The sequence below is a fragment of the Micropterus dolomieu genome, linkage group LG23 (genome assembly GCF_021292245.1).
Source record: "Micropterus dolomieu isolate WLL.071019.BEF.003 ecotype Adirondacks linkage group LG23, ASM2129224v1, whole genome shotgun sequence".
Classification (NCBI taxonomy): Eukaryota; Metazoa; Chordata; class Actinopteri; order Centrarchiformes; family Centrarchidae; genus Micropterus; species Micropterus dolomieu.
The window spans coordinates 17,727,886-17,747,207 of NC_060172.1; the positions used below are offsets into that span (position 1 = coordinate 17,727,886).

A 19,322-nucleotide genomic window follows, 5' to 3' on the forward strand; every position below is an offset into this window, starting at 1 on the left:
TCATGTACATTCAAGGTTCATGAATAATATTGAGGACAATAAATAATAAAAGTGATGCTTGAATAATTTATTCAGACGTGGGTTTGCAAATAATGTTACTCCAGTAAATCAAAAGCTGTAAACACACACACCTCATCGTTTCAGTTCCTGCAGTAAAGAGCAACATTAATCCATCTTTTACATTCAATTACAACAAGCTATCCAACACATTTTGTTCCTATTAAATCCATTTCAGTGTAGTTTCGCTCACACGTGTTTTATCCAAAACACAAATTTTAAATTGTTAACATGCTAAGGCTTTACTGTTGTGACATCCGTCAACTCTTGATTAAACTTTTTTTGTGAGTACTTCTTTTCCCTTCGCATCTATCTTTGTTTATCTCTTCACGCATTCCTTCAGTTGTTATTTCCTCCTTTTCTCCATCTTCTTTGACCTCTTCCTATTTCCTTCCTTCACTTCAGAATAGTTTTTTCTCAATATTCAGAGGGATCCTCCATCGGTCACGCACACATACACAAACACACACGCAAACATGATCAGTCTGGTTTACTTGTAATCCAGCAGCTGAGTCACGATTGCAGCTGCAAGTGACTTGACAAAAACAAAACAAGTGAAGCACATACACTTTCTCACAAAAGTGAGTACACCCCTCACATTTTTGTAAATAAAAACTGTCAGTGCTCAGACCACACACTGCATCAAATTGGTCTGCATGACTGTCGTCCCAGAAGGAAGCCTCTTCTAAAGATGATGCACAAGAATGCCCGCAAACAGTTTGCTGAAGACAAGCAGACTAAGGACATGGATTACTGGAACCATGTCCTGTGGTCTGATGAGACCAAGACAAACTTATTTGGTATAGATGGTGCCAAGCGTGTGTGGCGGCAACCAGGTGAGGCGTACAAAGACAAGTGTCTCTTGCAGTGCTGGAAAATAATGGTGGCCACACAAAATATTTACACTTTGGGCCCAATTTGGACATTTTCACTTAGGGGTGTACTCACTTTTGTTGCCAGCTTTTTAGACATTAATGGCTGTGTTAGTTTGAGGGGACAGCAAATTACACTGTAATCCAAGCTGTACACTCACTACTTTACATTGTAGCAAAGTGTCATTTCTTCAGTGTTGTCACATGAAAAGATGTAATCAAATATTTACATAAATGTGAGGGGTGTACTCACTTTTGTGAGATACTGTATATCTTCTTCTTGTGTGTAGTACTAAAACCTGATTTCTAAACTTCACCAACATATCTGAGCTCAGAGCCATTACAAAGTTTGTTCACATTAAACCACATCATATTTCAAAAACCATTCAGTGAACTGTACAGTCTGCTCATGTCATAGAGAAGAACTCTAAACACTGATATGGCTTCAGAAAAATAACTGACATCAAAATCAAACACATGCCTTTGGTTTTCAGCATTAGCATGTTAAAAAAAACACTGTGTATATCATGTTGAGTAACCCTAACGTTGATAATCACACTATTCTTGTCCACCAGTCTTGTCAGCTTAGAAGTTGCAGAGGATAGTGTCTGTGTGACTAAACAGGGTCCTTCTTGCTTTCAACAACATCCCAGTCTGTCTTCCAGGCAGCCTATTTGCTTCCCAAGCTGTCTCCCTCACTTTCGGCATGAATGCACATTTGACTCAGAATGGCAGACCCTTAGTATGTTAACAAGTACTTCAGCTTCTGGTCCGCCTGCACATGTATTGGACTGTCACTCCGGTGCCCCTGTTAACACACTGCCATCTGCTGGAATTAAAGGAAGAAGCAGCCAACACCTCCCTCTGCTCATTACTTTCTGTCTGTTGTAGCCTCTCAAAGTCTTCCTGCTCTCCTTTCAGTTTTCTTTACCTTTTGGCCAGTTGGCTGACTTCATATCTTAAGAAGTCAATTACGCACCTTTTAAAAGCACTCAAAATCTGGAGACCAACTGCCATTCATTTCAGCCAGTTCCTCTTCCACTGTGACACAGAGTCAATCTGGGGTCAGGAGGCCTTTCTAGAGGCACACTGAAGGCAGTGGACCTGCATTAGGGTAGTCTTCTCTGGTTCATTTTCTCAGAAGAGTCTGACCTGTTTCTTCAGTTCGTTCTTCTTCCACTGAGCAAGATGATCAAAGGCAGACATTGACATGCCAAAGACTCTGTAGAACTCCTCTGGTGAGAGGTGTCGCTGGGAGGAGAGAAGACAGAGTAACTTAGAGATGGAAAATCAATGATGACTACTTTCTTATAAACTTGCTTCTAATAGCTTCATGTAAAAACAAACAAAAAAAACCCTGGGTGTCAGTATCTTTATTAAAGTGAATTAGTGATGAATCACCCTCATACACGAAACATACATCAATAATAGCCTAAATTTACGCATGATCCATGATGATGAAGATACAGAAAAATAGAAATGCATTGACTGAAACATAACATATTGTCAATAATTTAAAGACAACCCAAAAATTTACATATCTTGTTTTTAGGAGAGCTCGTGGTTATTAAGAGGAGTAAAGTTCCCCTAGGCTCCGCTGTGATTCGCACCATGGGTCCCCAGAGGAATATGACTCTGGGAATCCCCTCCTGTAGCAACTTACCTCCAGTCTTGCTCGGTCCACATCACTCGGGAGACGCTGCTGCCCTCTGACTGACACAATTAGGGCTTCATATGGGTAGATCTAACACACACATACACAGAAAAAGTCACCAACACAGATGTGTTCCAATCTGACTGCATTCAGACTTTCACCGGTGTTATTCTAAATTAGAATGACAGAGGATGGAGGAGGTTTATTTGCTTAATGTTGTTTATAACATGATTCAACTGCGCTATTAAAACAACCAAGCAGCAAGGATTTGGTGTTTCAGCCCCATGAAATCCATCAGACTGATTTTGTTTTATCTCTGTAATCCAAAGGTAGCATTGGCAGCAATGAGAACAACTGATTAAGTGTGTTGATGTGGTCCTTGTTTTTTCCTTTTCTTCTTAATTAAGAGAGCATACTTTCTGTAAATCATTGATTGACATAAAAAAAACTCCCAACTCTTTACAATCGCTCACGAAAATAATAAATACACAAAGTTTGTTGACCCTTTAAATGTTTGAATATATTTTCTATAGTTTGGGGACTTAAAGGGGCAATATGTAGTTTTCAGCGGCCACTAGCGTGCGGTTTTAAGCATAACGCGAATCACAACCGCTTTAATACAGAGATCCCACAATTAACGCGGAAACACCAGCATGTCGGCTGTGGCTTTTCTCCAGACATGTTCAGGCTCTGTTACTTAAACGATAAAAAAATGCAGCGTGACAGCGCCTATAGACCCCCACTGCATTGTTACAGTAATAGTTTTATCAGCTTGAAGTTGAACTAATCCATGCCGCTTACATGATAATGTTATATTTACTACATTTAGCAGATGAGCTACATTGTTAGCTCGCCTGCCTACTTTTCAGTAACGTGAAAGACATTTGTGTCTTTCACCAAAGGCTCAGCAATGTGAGCAGAGCTAAATGTATTGGATGATGATGAAATGGTTAGTGAGCTGGACTGGCGAGTGAGATACCAGAGATGGGGACTCGAGGTTAAGATTCGGACTCGAGTCTGACTTAAGTCGCACACACAGTGACTTTAGATTGACTTGAGACTCATCCTCAAAAGACATCAGACTTAACTTTTGTTTATTTTTAGGAAATGTCTGATGAGCTTTCTGTTATTCCCCTCCCTGACTTACCTATAACCTGCTTACGTAACACATACTATGAATCAGCTGCGCGCGTCCACATGTGAGAGAGGACAACAAACACCGGCAGCTGCTTTGCCATTCATCATAAACTGTGACTTTGAAACTTCACACAACAAGGCCCAAAGAAAGAAGCGCAAAATGGGTTAGTAACCTGACAATAATCAACATGTTTAGCTCAGCATTGGCTATCAAACTTTAGCTTGCTTCTAGCTTTAGCTACGACCTACTGGAGGTTAACTCCAACTGTCGTTTGTTATGAATAGATGAATGAGCGTTTGTTTGCTTGCCAAAATTGTGGTAACTTAGTCAATTAAAGTAATCATTTACGTCCCGCTGGCTGCCATAACATTAATTATTAACGGTGGCTGCTAACAGGTTACAGGTTTATTGTTGATCATTTAGTTGTAACATTACACTGGTTTGAGAGTCTGGTGTTGACTTTCAGTAGTTTATAAGCTGTCATTAGTTGTAGACGCATTGTACATTAGGCTACATGGTTGTGCTCTGTGAAAAACAGGTTACAGGTTTATTGTTGATCATGTAACATTACAGTTTTATTTAACATTAGTTAACGTTAAACTGGGTTTGAGAGCCTGCAGGGTGTTTTGACTTACAGTAGTTCATAAATTGTCAATAATTGTTTTGCACATTACATGGTTGTGCTCTGTAAGTGAAAAACAGGTTACAGATACAGAATTCATTATAGCTATGCAGTGTTATAAGTAGCCTGGATTGAACACAGCAGGTGATACAACATTCATTATAACCACAAGTGACTTGAGACTTGGACTCTAGCCTAAAGACTTGTGAGCATCTCTGTGAGATACACACAGGAAGAGAGGAGACGAAAGAGAAAAGTGATTTCACATGGCTTTTAATCAAGAATGTACAGATTCTTACATGTACATTCCTCCCACGGGCAGTTCAAAACCAGAATATCTCATATGATCCGAGACTGTCACGATTATTAAAAGCGGCAATGTAAAGCACCACTATGAGACAAAGCACAAATCTTTTGACCAAACGTAGGATATCAACTCAAATGTAAAATAGAGAAACAGAAAATACAATCCTAGCTGGCAGGACAAGCTAGAGCTCACTTTTCTTACTAAACAAGACAAAGTAGGTAAGTGGTTGATAAGAGGGAATGAAAGAGACGAGGCGGTATTAAAGCTGATCAATTGTTAAAATGTGTTGAGTGTTTATTATAAAATTGGTTGAGACTACACTTTTTTTCACAATTCTTTTCTGAAATTAAGCACTTTATTTTAAAATACACATTTAAAAAATTCTCTGTATTTTTTTTAATGCAGTCTTTAAAACTGACTGTAAATATTGTTGAAATATTATCTGATTTGATAGTCATTTGTTGACTAAAAACATATGTTGATTCAACTATATGTTATGGTACTGAATGATAACACAACTTAGTCGTTATGATGTTCCGGACCTTTGCTTAGGGAAATTTTCTCTAACTGGACCTCTTTGAATTTTAATCACATAAACCTTAATTGTTGTTTTGTATCCTTACATGGTGCACACAGGACTACGTCCCAACCCAGGGCCTTCACATTAAAAGCATAATAGTGGCAGTTCCAAGCAACAGAGAAACAGACGTGTGCTACATTTCTAAGTGAGGCTACAGCCCATTGACAACAAGGCGGTAAAATTTGATTTATTAATAAGTGATTACTTATATCTCCTTTAAAAAAGGAAGTGTGCTTTAGCCCTACACCCCTTTTCCATTTTTCCTAAAGGGAGAGATGCAGATTTTCAGATGCAGAATTTCACAAAAATTGTTTGAGTGAGACAAAAAATCAGCACACTTTTCTTATTTTATTTTATTTGGTCAAGGTCTGTTTGGTCTGTGTTTCTAAGGTTTTGTTTTTTTGTATCAGCGTGTTGGTCCGGATTATTTTGAAATTGTCTGTTGTCTGTGTGTTTGGTCCATGTGTCTGCCTGTTTCCTGTTTTAGTTTGAACTTTTTTTCATCCGTTGTCTATGTCTAGTTTTGGTTCCTGTTTTGCCTGATTTTCCCTAATGTGTTTCACTTGTTTGTGCTCCCGTCCTGCTCGTTTGTCATCATTGTCATCTTTTGTTGAGCGTCTCAGTTTGTTCTCTGTGGATTTGTACCATGTTGGATTATTGAACCCTGTCTAGATTTATGTTGCCACTTTTTGGAACACCATCTGTGTTTTAGACTCTTCCTGCTTCAACAACATGTAAGCTTGGGTTTCTGTTGTAGAATAAACACTACAAACTGTGCTCCCAAGTGTCTTGTGTTTCAATGTGTTTCACAAAAAATGTAGAGGAAGGAAGAATAAAAAGACATTTGAAAGATATAGTGCAGTTATTATGCTGGTGATCTTTCCAACTACTGTAAATATGAATGTTTTGATTTGTCATAAAGAGACAAGGCTGAAGGTTCTAACCCATCACACAAACCCTGTTTGCCATTACCCTTTGTTTTTGTTTTTTTGTTTTACTTTGCTGTCAATAAAATGAGTCAGCTTCACAAAATTCGAGTGGCGTGGGTGTTACTGAGTAAGATGTATTCACCATTCAACATGAGCTTTAAACAAGCAACATGTCACCCTTATCTATTATCCACTGATCCAGACCTTTCACTCTTGGCTCAGTAACAGTTCTCTGTAGTTTTGGCAAGAGGATCTTACCTTGTATTCTGAAGACAAGGAGAAAAGAAAATACAGTATCAGTAACAGTTACGTTAACTCCAAATAACGCTGAATAACATGCATCAAGAGAAAACTGGAAGAAATAGCAGATAATCAGATTGAAGCGAAACAAATGGGCTTACCTCTGATCTGCCAATTAACTGCATTACTGCTGTCATACTGATAATAATCTGCACCCGAACTCCCAGGCTGCCAGAGCACAACAAGAGCAGTTTAGCAAACATGGACCGAGAAGAAGTATTTCATCATTTTAAGGAGGTAATTGAGCAAAGTAAACAGAAATCTTTAAATATTCTATCTAGAGTCTCATCAGTGGTGTATTCTAACTAATAATTTATCACACATACTGTTGTTAGTTGCTGTCTCATTTGGCCTCAGGAAGCAAACAGATACAAATGAGGTTCAAAGGTTCAGTGGCAAATGAAGGACTTTGCCATAGCTTACTTTAGTGCCTGTCTTATTCTCTCTCTCTACCACACACACACAAAGACACACACAAAGACACAACTAGTAATCATGATTGCTTACCCTGTTTAGTCCATTTCTGCCGTAGCCTGGCAACGAGGCCGATTTGGCAATGTATGAGTCTGGAAGCACAAATATAAACACATAACCATAAACAAACACAAGAATTATGCAAAATAATATAAACACACTCACATTCATCATTCACATTTGTGAATAGGAGCAGAGTACCTCTCTATAGTGACGATTGCTGAATGATTATAAAAGGGTTTCTCACATCTTTGACTCCCAGTTTCTGAGAATATCACTGGTTTCTTCCATTTGGTACAAGAATTCAAATCAGAAAAGCTCAAGGCTGTAAACCTCAAGGCTACACACTGCCTCCCGAACACCCACTCGTGATTTAGAAATGTGTCTCTGATCACACACAGATTGGAAAAATCAGATTGACTTAAACATAACAATCAGTATCTTAACAAACACCTCCCCTGTAGCTTAGGATGACTTAACCTATTTCCATTTCAGTTGTTTAGATGAGCTGTTTCAGCGTCTGGTTATTACATTTAGACCCTAAATACAAATAAATAAAACACAAATATGAAGTGCAGTACATCTACCTGCAGAAACATGCCACTTTCACAAGTCAGCATGTTGAAGGAATGTGATATTACTGCTGCCTCCCCTCACCATTTTATATTTTGATATGAACACCCCACCACCAGACAGATAACATGAATCTTTTTTCCAGCACGGTCCCATCTCTCTTGTAACCATTGGTAACCACCAGCATCCAAGCATCCCTCGGCAGGACTTTATTTGTGGCATGCACTGCTGCAGCTGAAGCAGCAGAGGGCAGTGGAGTCACACTGACCCTCTCGAGTCATTCTTCTATCTCTTCTGCCTTTCTCATATACTGTCACTGGCCTCTTCTTCACTATCTTTGTTTCTTGGCTTCATCATTCACCCTCCCTCCCCTGCTTCTCTTCTATTTCAGTCTTTCTTTATGTCTTGTTCACTCTGGTGTTGAAGGGAATTAAATTACACTGTAATGTCAAAGAGCAGGGACAAAACACCATGATGCAGCGTGTGTGAGACACTGAACTATGATGGGTTAGTCATCTTCCACTCTCTCTCTCAACAAGAAATGAGATACACTCACCGCTGTCTGCACTGTAGACAGACCTGGGAGCTGAGGACAGAGAAACAGCAAGTGGAGTTCAGTTATTTAAAAGTTCTCCTCACTTCAAATGTCAGGGCTTAATGCTGTGAGCAAAACTGAACACTGCTTAATTTCCAGATTAAAGCTTAAAGGGAGGCCTCCCAAAGCCATTTTTTCGGTTGGATACTTTCAAAATCTAGCTGCCTCTACCCGTGCTTTAAGTGAACACACAAGAGGACCCAAAACGACTTCTCATCTGGGACCACCAAAGTCATTGAAGATTCATCCTCTGGGGACCATGCATGTCTGTACAAAGTTTCATAGTAATCCATCCAATAATTGTAGAGATATTTCAGTCTGCATCAAAGTGGTGGAACAACTGATTGAAATCCCTAGTGTCATTCTGCTAGCCTGGCTAAAAATGGATACAAATCAGTTAAGGCAAATGAAGTCAATTATTTAGTGGGAGTTCATGTCATTTCTATCAAATGGTGGACATCCCATTTTGGAATTAGCCTCTTCTGAAGAGTAGATGAGCACACACCTTTCATATTTCTAATCTGTATAAATACAGCACAACACACTAAACCCACCATGATAATGCAGCACTGAACACTATCCACACCTCTCTCTGTCTGACTTCCCTGTGCGCATAGCTTATTTCCGTCTCTCTCCACTGCTCTCTGACCCTGATTTACCTCTTGGCTTTGTGTCATACATCTTCTCTGAACAGCTCCAAATTGCTTTAGCTTCTCACTCCCTCTCTTTCATTCTCTCTCTCTTTTAAATTTAATTTACTCGCTCTCTCGTTCGCTCTCTCTCTGTCTCTCCTGTTATATCACCCTTTCTTTTATTCCCATTTGACCTAGACCTAAACACTCTCTCTCTCTTCCTCTCCACCTTTGTCTCGCCCTTACATGTGCTGAATGCAGTGAGGAATGGGATCAATGGGAGAGTTAATACAGAAGTGGCAAACTCCCTCCAGGGAGGAAGAATGTGTGGTGTGGTGGAACTCCAATCACACTACCCTAACTGAAATGTCCTCCAAATTTCTGTCTCAACTCTAATACAAGCTAGTGTTTTACAGATCATAGACTTTATGTTACTGAAAAGCACTCAAAGAAGACCCTACCATGGTTCTTTTGATTAATTCCCAGTTCAATTACTTTTAGTTAATTGACGACAATTGGATGGATTGCCATGAAATTTGATACACACATTATGGATGTTGTAATGACTTTGGTGAGCCCTCAACTTATCATGATCAGCCCAAAATCTTAACGTTACAAAAAATTTAGATATGACCAACTACATGCAAACCTAATGGCATTCCCGTCAGCCTTAGCTTTACCTTGTATTTAATGCCAATTAGCAAATGCTAGCATTTTAACAAGCTAAATTAAGATGGTGAACATGGTAAAAATTATAACATCAGCATGTTAGCATTGTCATTGTGAGCATGTTAGCTAATAAAAAACTGTCACACACAGTAATGTATGACATGTAGTAGGCCTAAATCGGAGCAAATTGACAAATATCAACCCCCTTTGAAAAAGAGACAAACAAACAAAAACAAACACACACACACACAATACACACTTATTGACATAATGCATTCCATAGCCTCTTATCCAAACCCTAACCTTAACTTAATTGTAACCTGAACCCTAAAACCACGTCTTAACCCTTAAAGATCTGTAGGGACCTCAATCACAGTGACACCCATGGGTTATTGTACGGTCAGGTTAGTCCCCACCACGAGGGAACCTTGAGGTCTGAAAATTATAGCCAAGCAGAAGTAACTCAAACCTGCATTCTTTGTAACGGCCAGCAGTCAGTTCAAGTCTTCTTCAATTCCACATGATGTTCATTTAAAAAATTGGTCCCAAAATAGACAATGCTTTAGAGCGAGACTACCTTGTCATTGACAAGTTGCTACCATGGCTACCTGCAGGGTTGGGAGGATTACTTTAAAAATGTAATCCGGTACAATTACTTGTTAACAAATGTAATCAGTAACGTAATGCAAGTACCACAAAATTAAAGTAATGTAATCTGATTACTTTTATTTATACTTTTGGATTACTTCTATACCAAATAGGCAAATGAAGACAAGAGAAGCATCAATGATGCGTTGTCTGCTCAGTGTATTTTTAGAGAAACATTCAAAATCTTCCATTCCAATTAAATCAAAATCCATGTTTAAATGTTTTTATGTGATATGCTTTGCACCATGTCACCACTATGGCAGTATCTGGCCCATCAATAACAGAAAATGTGTTTTGTAGGTATTCTTGATGATATTTAAGAGTTTGTCATACGGAAAAGCATTTTAAAATGTTGGTGACTCATTCTGGACTTAATGAAAAGATTTCTAAAGATAATCCTGCTGAAGAACAGTGTTTCTGGCACTGGGCCCCACTGATTACTGTACAAAACACATATTTTTCACTGATTTTGGTAAAACTGGATCATATTTGATGGAGAAATATTGTTATTGCAGTTATTGCAGGGTGCGGAGCCTGGTTGGGAACCGTAGCCAGGCTTGCAGTCAATGAAACCTCGCTCAGCAGCCTCCCGGTGAACAGGGAATAGAGTACTGAAATGATTTACACAGACCTTTTTTAATCCCATATTTTACAAAATGTACCTGTAATCTGATTACCGTAAAACTTTGAATAATAGCCCAGGTTTTTATTTGCTAAAATCACTGAACTGACCCTGCCTTTATTTGGGACAGGTCTTTAATTCTTTTTGCCAAAACTGAAAAAGTTTAGTTATTTCAAACAGAATAATACTTATGTAAAAATTATCAAATAATATCAAATACACGTCATTCATTTGATCTTGCTCCGACAGACGTCTTAAGCGCTTTTATTTTGAAGGCAGCAACCTCACGAAAACAACACGGTGCAGGATGAGAGAAGTTAGCAGACAGAGAGCAATGGACTTCTCATGACAGGATTCATAACTTGGATAAATTTTTCTGAAAAGCTGTTTTGATTCTTCGATGGGCGTACCCTTACAGACTAAAGGAATATAAATAAAGGAACGCACACATTCGGACTTAACGACGAGCTCTGAATTGTTAACGTGAGTCAGCACGTCCCCCCCCCCCCCCTTTCCTCTCTTGTAGCCATGCGGGTTACACCGGTAAATCTAGAAGAATTAGACTTTGGGTCTTAACAGTGGTATTGTGGAGAATCTAACCGATCTAACGATGTTCAGCTGTCCATATTGACATATTGATCATACGTTTAAACATTAATATCTGTATTAACAATCTAAGCAACTTAAATGCAGCTTAGAAGCAGATAAAGCAGGCGACCCCGCGGGATTTCAGAGATTTTATACATCCAAAGAACGTCTATAAAAACCAGACAAGGCGTTAAATTGAGGCAGGCGTTTATTTGTCAAAATGTGTTCCCACACCAGGCCGGTAAAGGAGGTATGCGGCTTTAGGTAAGTATATTTTTTCTGTACTGTAACTTTTTACTTTATTTTTTTTTGTATCCTGTTTACTCCTGTTGCTGGTTACTCCCCAACCCTGGCTACCTGTCAATCAGGCTAGAGTGACTCTTATCCATTGCACTGTGTAAAGTTAACCAATGTCATTGAAAAAGCTTATTAGGAGTCGGCTGTTCATTTTCCCGGCATACTCTTTGATTAAGCCTGTCTTTAGCTTACCAAAATTAGCATCCCGGTTAAAAGTTAACGTGAATTACAGCTGCAGCTAGCTAACCAAGCTAGGTAGTGCCACCATCTCGTCCAAAAATGGTCTGTCTGGTGCTGCTGGTTGCAAAAAATAAAATAAAAAATCGGCGGCCTAATGTCCAGAAACCAATGTGTGACATCACAGTGACTATGTCCAGTTCTTTTATACAGTCTATGGTCCCCACTGAGATATAAGAACATGAAACACACACACACAAAACCACAACCACAGGCTTACAGCCATTGAGGGAGATGTTTAGCGCCTCCTTGCTGCTACAGCGGGAACTGCGTCTGCTCCCCCACTGGTCATTGTCGTGGCAACCTGACCGAGCCTTCATCTCCTCCTTCAGGATCATTCTGCCAATTCCCTGTGGGGATGGAAAGGAGAGTAGAGGGGAAGAATAGAAGTATGGGTCCAAGGGACCAGAAAAGAAGGTTGGCAAATGGACAGATACATGAAGCAATAAGAGTTGGTTGAGTGGGATGGATGGCATGGGATGGTGACGGAATAATGCAGGATGAGACAGGAAAATCAATGGTTGTTATTTGGACAGATAGAAGGATGAATATAAAGTGAAAGAGGAGAGACGAGGATCACTTTGTATCATGTCCAGTGGGTGAGGTTGGAGAGAAGCATTTAATTAACTAGCTCATTAAATATTAACACACACACTTAAAACATAAAAGGGAGAAGCAGGAGAATGTCTTCCTTTCTTACCCTGTTTATATTTTGATTCCATCCATCCTCCTCTCCTCCAGACGAAAACCTCCTCACCCTGGAGACTAGAGAGAGAAAGAAAAGGCAAAGAGAGATGGGAAGTAAAGAGTAAATACAGATTTTTAAGCACTTGTGTGTGCAGAAGTGCTTGTTTCAGAAAGAGAGGGAGAAGTACCTTTTGGAGAGCCAGTATATGGGAAGTAGTTGGATTCCGGGTGATAAAGGCTGTTACAGTTGGAAGTGGAAAGGTGACTGGAATGAACAAGGTTCTCATTGGTCTTACTTTTATTGGCTGTCAGAGAGGCAGATATATCTGATGGAAAGAAATAGAATGTGTATTTATCAACTCAAATTTCGAACTTTTTCCAAACATTTTTTTGGCTGATTTACATGCTTCAAATAGCTACAATGTGCTGGGAACTGAAAAGTTAAGCATGGGGGGAAAAACATTAAAACATGTAAAGTGACAAAAATGATCTTTGTTTGTTTTTTTTGCTAGTTTCACTTTTCACTATAAGAGGTTTAGTGTCTTTTTTTGTGTGCATGCAGGAGGAACAAGGCGGAGAAATTAGTGCATTTACTTACAGAGAGGGGAGGGCACAGCAGGGGGGGTGGAAGGGAGGAGGAGAGGAGATGCATCAAAAGCAAACAAGGGAACAGAGAACGGAAAGGAGGTCAGAGGAAATGTAATCGGATATGATGTACAGCTTACAGTAAGCAAGCAAAGTTGTCAAGGGTGTATTGCAACAGTGCTGACGAATGATAAAGGAAGGTAGTTAGTGATGTGAAATAAGTGAAACACATCAAGACATAACCCAAATGTTTAACTTCTATATAAAAGCTGAAATTGAAATATTATTGCAGCAGATGGCCTGCACTTGTTTTTGTTAGGATGAGAGAATGCAGTATCTTAATGAAAATAGTTGGGTTAAGGGGTTTTGGCTTTTGTTACAGTATGAAAAAAGCAAGCTGACATATAACAAAAGGTCATAATCACTGATGCCTTGGATGCATGAAAGTGACTTTTAGTCTTAGTCTTTGGACAGTCCAAAGTTACACTGGACAAAAAAAAGAACCAACTGAGCAATCTGCCCCCTACTTGATTCCTTTTGTAAGGGGATAGAGATGTAATTTATTAAAATGCAAGTCTTAATTTAACAGGGACAAATGCATTCATCATTGTTTCACGTTCAGCATGGCCAAGTCAAACTCTTACACCCTTATTCTGTTAACATTTATTAGGCACCAAAAGAAAAAAATAGAACAAATAACATCGAGTTTTGGCCTGCATCAGATCATTCATCCATGTAGAGCTGTTAAAATAGGCAAGGCAAGTTTATTTGTATAGCACATTTCAACAACAAGGCAATTCAAAGTGCTTTACATTAAACATAAAAGCAACATAGGGAAATTGAAAAAATACACATTAAAATATAATTCTGGTGAAATAGAAAATAAAAACAGGATTTAAAAAAATAATGATAATAAACAGGGTAAAACAGGACAGTAAAAGTTACAGTGCAGTGTACAATCAGGGTTAAAAGAGTTAAATGGGAAATAAAAACAGGCTGTGGGGTTGAGCAAATAACTGAGTTACAATTATTTTGAAAACAGAATAAACGGAGAAGTACACTTAATCTTCTCTCTCTAGTTAGTCTGTACTCGGGTCCATAGCAATCTTTGAGTCCACTGAAACTCCAAAAACCCTCGGACACTACAGAGAAACCATGATATGTCTGTCCGCAGGCCACTTTGATCCAGTTATACTCTGGACCCACTTGCACGTGGTGGGTAAAGGGTCCTGCAAATCACTCAGGCGCGAGATTTAAGATCACTTCCTTCACTCTGTTTAATCTCACTCTCTTTATCTTTTCACTCAATTACCTACTCATTTCTCACCGTGTAAATATTTAATTAAAAGCAACGGTAAAAAGAAAAGTCTTCAGTGTTAATTTAAAAGAACTGACAGTTTCAGCAGACCTGCAGTTATTTGGGAGTTTGTTCCAGATATACGGAGCATAATAACTGAACGCTGCTTCTCCTTGTTTAGTTTTGAGTCTGGGGACAGAAAGCAGACCTGTCCCAGACGACCTGAGAGGTCGGGTTGGTTCATAACAAAGCAAAAGATCAGAAATGTATTTTGGCCCTAAATTTAGTGCTTTATAAACTAACAGCAGGATTTTGAAATCAATTATTTGACATACAGGAAGCCAATGTAAAGACCTCAGAACTGGAGTGATGTGATCCACTTTTTTGGTCTTAGTGAGGACTCGAGTAGCAGCGTTCTGAATCAGCTGCAGCTGTCTGATCGATTTCTTAGGGAGCCCTGTAAAGACACTGTTACAGTAGTCGAGTCGACTGAAGATAAATGCATGGATAAGTTTTTCCAGGTCTTGCTGAGACACAAGTCCTTTAATCCTTGATATATTCTTCAGGTGATAGTAGGCTGACTTTGTCTTAATGTGGCTCCTTCAATTCAGGTCTGAGTCCATGACTACACCAAGATATCTGGCTTGGTCTGTGGTTCTTAACATTACAGATTGAAGTCGAGCGCTGACTTTCAATCGTTCATCCTTGGCTCCAAAAACAATAACTTCAGTTTTATCTTTGTTTAAGTGAAGAAAATTCTGGCACATCCAACTGTTGACCTGTTCAATACAGTTACTCAGCGCTTGTATGGGATCATAGTCCCCTGTTGATATGGTTATGTAAATCTGTGTGTCATCTGCATAATTATGGTAACATATTTTGTTGTTTTTCATAATCTGAGTGGAAGCATGTACATGTTAAACAAAAGAGGCCCCAGAATAGAGCCTTGGGGAACTCCACATGTCATTTTTGTCAGCTAAGGTGTGTGATTACCTATAGACACAAAGTAGTCCCTGTCCTTTAAGTAAGATTTAAACCAGTTTAGTACTGTGCCAGAAAGTCCAACCCTGTTTTCAAGTCTGTCTAGTAATATGTTGTGGTCAACCGTGTCGAATGCAGCACTGAGATCCAATAATACTAAGACTGAAATTTTGCCACTGTCAGTGTTTAAATGGATGTCATTGAAGACCTTAACAAGAACAGTCTCAGTGCTGTGGTGTGGTCGAAATCTGATTGGAAGACATCAAAACAGTTATTTAGTGCCAAGAAAGCACTAAGCTGTTGAAAAACAGCTTTTTCAATGATTTTACTTAAAAATGGGAGATTTGATATAGGCCTATAATTGCTCATGAGTAAACTGTCTACATTGCTCTTTTTTAAGAGTGGCTTAATGACTGTAGTTTTCAGGGCCTGCGGGAACAAAGCTGAGAGGAGAGACATGTTAACAATTTGTAGTAGATCTGAGGCCATGCATTTAGAAACATTTTTGAAAAAACCTGTTGGCAGAATATCAAGGCAGCATGAGGAGGATTTCAGATGTTGTATTATCTCCTCCAGGTTTTTATGGTTAATAGAATCAAATTGTCATGCTATATGAATTAGCAGGCACTAATTGCTTGAATTGTTTGAATTTTGGCTGTGAGGAAGGAGGCAAATTCATTGCAGGTCCTGGTGGATAGAAGTTCAGAGGCTACAGACGCAGGAGGGGTGGTTAGCCTGTCGACAGTAGCAAACAGCGTGAGTGCATTATTAGTGTTTTTGGTGATGATGTCAGAGAAGGACCGCCTTGCATTTCTCAGTTCTAAATTATAAATGCGAAGTCTCTCTTTATAGATGTCATAATGAACCTGGAGATTTGTTTTCTGCCACCTGCGTTCAGCTTTTTGACACTCTCTTTTTTGAGTTCTAACCAGCGTGGCATTTCTCCATGGAGATCTTCTCCACCACCTTCACCTTGGCTGGTGCAATGGCATCAATAACATTTGTAATTTTAGAATTGAAATTATCTACAAGCTCCCATGGGTTCCCCCTGCCCTCTCATGGGTTTGAGACTCATGAGGGCAGGTGTCGAGGAAAAAGCCTCAATAAATTTTTCACTAGTGTTCCCACTGATATGCCGTTTTGTGATTATTTGTGTGCACGCAGATAGCACTCTCAAAGAAAACACAGGAATGATCAGAGAGAGCAACATCAGTCACCACAACCAGTCTCACTAAGTTTCACTATGTTCCTTGCTTCCATTTCTTATAATATAACCAAACACCTCCTACATGTTTAAAAATGACATACATTATGGTACTAAATATACAGTATATGATTATGGTACTTTGCCTTAATATGAAAACTGTTCTATAAATGATTTATGCTGTAAATTCAGATTCTTCCACAGAGCCCAGTTCACAGATTGCCTGCTCAGACTGAAGAGAGAGAGGTTTGTCAGCACTTTATAGCTCAGCGTAAATCATTCAGAGGTGATTCTGAAGAACTGTAACTCTGTCGGACCTGCCATCTGAGAAATGATGGATCACATACATACTCCACAGAGGCTTTGGCACTGCTTCTCTCAGTTTTACGCCTCTAATGTGGCTACAACTATCAAATATCCCAGCTATCATTCTTATCCCTATTTATTTTAGTTTACTTTTAGCCAAGTCAGCGTACAGTAACTGTATTAATCCCCCAGGAGATTCAACAGATAATGAGCAACATGATGTGACATGAATTACTACTAACTGGAATAATTTTGATATAAGATAAGTCCAGGGATTACAATTATTTGATTAGTCAATTATCAAAAATATGGTGGCATTAGTACTTTTATTTACAATAAGTAAAGGATCAAAATACTTGTTCCACCACTGCCTTTTATACTACTGGAATGTACACTATTTTCCAAAAGTAAAAAAAACCTTCTGTAACAAAAGTAACATAAAACTATATATAACTGAAAAAAAATCAAAAACTTAGTAAAACAAGCAATGAGTACGTCCTTCCTTCAATACCTGCTGACTAATGGCTAAACTTTTACATCTACACTTTACCAATAATGACCTTTAAAGTTAACCTCAATATATTTAACCACCTTTCATTTGCAGTGGTATAAAACAGAGAAAAGCAACAAATCCTCACAGAAGATAAAACTTGTGAATGGAAATGCTTTCACTTCCTCGGATGATTTTCCTTTGAGAGAAGTTTGAGAGGAGGACTGGCTGTCATCAGAAGCACCAGATGTCAGACGGAGCAGGACTATAATTGAGATTTATCTCAGATCTTTTCTCTAACTGAAGAATGCATTGACAGCGTACACGACAACCAACTGGCTGACAGGTAGTTAGCCTAACAAAAGCTATAAAAAGCACAACATTGTGAGGAATGACTAACCTTGTCTCTTATAGATGGGGGGTTTCCTGTAGATGTTACTTTCCTCAGAAGCTGAGAACAGAAACAACAAGATTGTAAGTGTGGAAAGCACAAGAGAAGAGAAGAGAAGAGATGAGATCTGGATTTCCTCATTCATCCCATCCCACCAAATTAGTTGTATGCATTTACAGTCTCCTTAACCATAAAGCTGACAGCGCAGGTAATAAACTGCTATGGCAGAGACAGTGTCGTGCATCCAGACAACCTGAATGACGTGCAGAGTGGCTGATTAATACAAATTCACAGGCTTATTACAGGAAAGAGCAGCAGATGGCACAGGAATAAAGAAGAGAGAGGAGAGCAGTTGAAAGGTGTAGAGAGGGCTGGATGGAGAGGCAAAGGAAAAGATAAAGGGGAGAAGATTTAGGCGCATGTGGCACCTTGTAGCTCTCACTGGATGGAATATTCTGTACAAGCATTCAGCTTTGAATGTTGGAAAAGCACCACAACAACATATTACAGTAAATTAAAATAGTTTGGATTATAACCTGCAATAAAACAGCAAATACTTCCAAATATTGCACAAAGCGTGCCACTAACCCTGCCAAAGTTAGAGAATTGGCTCCCAATGGGCCATGCATGCTAAATGTGTATGCACTCGTGATACCGTGAGGCACTTTGGATAAAAGCATCCACCAAATACATTTTGCTCAGTGTTCAGGGAGTGGTGTCGCAGGGCTGGCAAGGAATAACAACCTCAGAAAAGACGAGCGAGAGAGGGAGCAGCAGTGAGAAATGGACTGAAGGCAGGAGGAGGGAATGATGGAGGGAAACCAAATGCACAGCTTGCACTGAAAAGCAAAGGCTTTTTAAAATGAAGTGAACAAAGACAGAGTGAAGCATTGACTGAGGAGAGAGGCATTAACTTGATAAAATGGAGGATTGACAGGATGTTTAAATAAAATGTAATGGTATTAGTTAGATAAAAGCACTTATATGTTATATAAGAGATCCAGATCAGTAGGACAAATTAGATGGAGATGCCCCACTTAAGTACACTGAAAAGAGAATAACTGTACATTTTTATGGATGTTAAGCCCTCCTTAAGATAAGTCAAAAGGTTAAAATGATGATGGGTGACAATAATAAACAAATTACAGCAAAATATGTGTTACTTTTCTTCTCTGCTTAGATGGTATTTGAAACTTGTTAGGCATCTAAAACCACTCACAATCACCCACAGCCCAAAGAGAGGTCTTCAATTTGTTTTTCTTTTGTCTGACAGTTCAAAGCCTAAAGATATTCCATTTACAATGATATAAAATGGAGAAACATTCACAAATGTGACGTTCACGTTGCTTGAAAAAAATCAATCAAAGTCAACTAATCAACTAATTGCTTCAACACTTATAATAATTAGAAACAAAAATGACAACAATCAGGTTAAAAGCTCACTGGGAATGCAGCTAAAGGCGGATGTGGGGTCATGACATGGGGCAGGGTCTCTAAATCACATTTTAGAAATTAGATAGAGCCTAGACTCTTAGCAGACTTGGAAATGACAAACTACAAGGTTCAGTCTAGGTAAATATTTGGATT

General features: G+C 39.0%; 1 protein-coding gene across 1 annotated transcript in view; it reads right to left on the reverse strand.

The window, feature by feature from the left end:
• Positions 1–1,142: 1,142 nt before the first annotated feature.
• The window catches only part of LOC123963087 (actin-binding LIM protein 3-like), a 66,372-nt gene continuing 48,192 nt past the window's right edge, over positions 1,143–19,322 (reverse strand). The window contains exons 14-23 of the mRNA XM_046039611.1: positions 17,745–17,795; positions 12,670–12,807; positions 12,495–12,559; positions 12,015–12,144; positions 8,063–8,092; positions 6,967–7,025; positions 6,561–6,627; positions 6,418–6,425; positions 2,593–2,673; positions 1,143–2,180 (exon numbers count right to left, since the gene is read on the reverse strand). Of these exons, the coding sequence (XP_045895567.1) occupies positions 2,067–2,180; positions 2,593–2,673; positions 6,418–6,425; positions 6,561–6,627; positions 6,967–7,025; positions 8,063–8,092; positions 12,015–12,144; positions 12,495–12,559; positions 12,670–12,807; positions 17,745–17,795 (743 nt within the window). The 3' untranslated portion in view covers positions 1,143–2,066. The remainder of the gene's footprint in view (positions 2,181–2,592; positions 2,674–6,417; positions 6,426–6,560; positions 6,628–6,966; positions 7,026–8,062; positions 8,093–12,014; positions 12,145–12,494; positions 12,560–12,669; positions 12,808–17,744; positions 17,796–19,322) is intronic.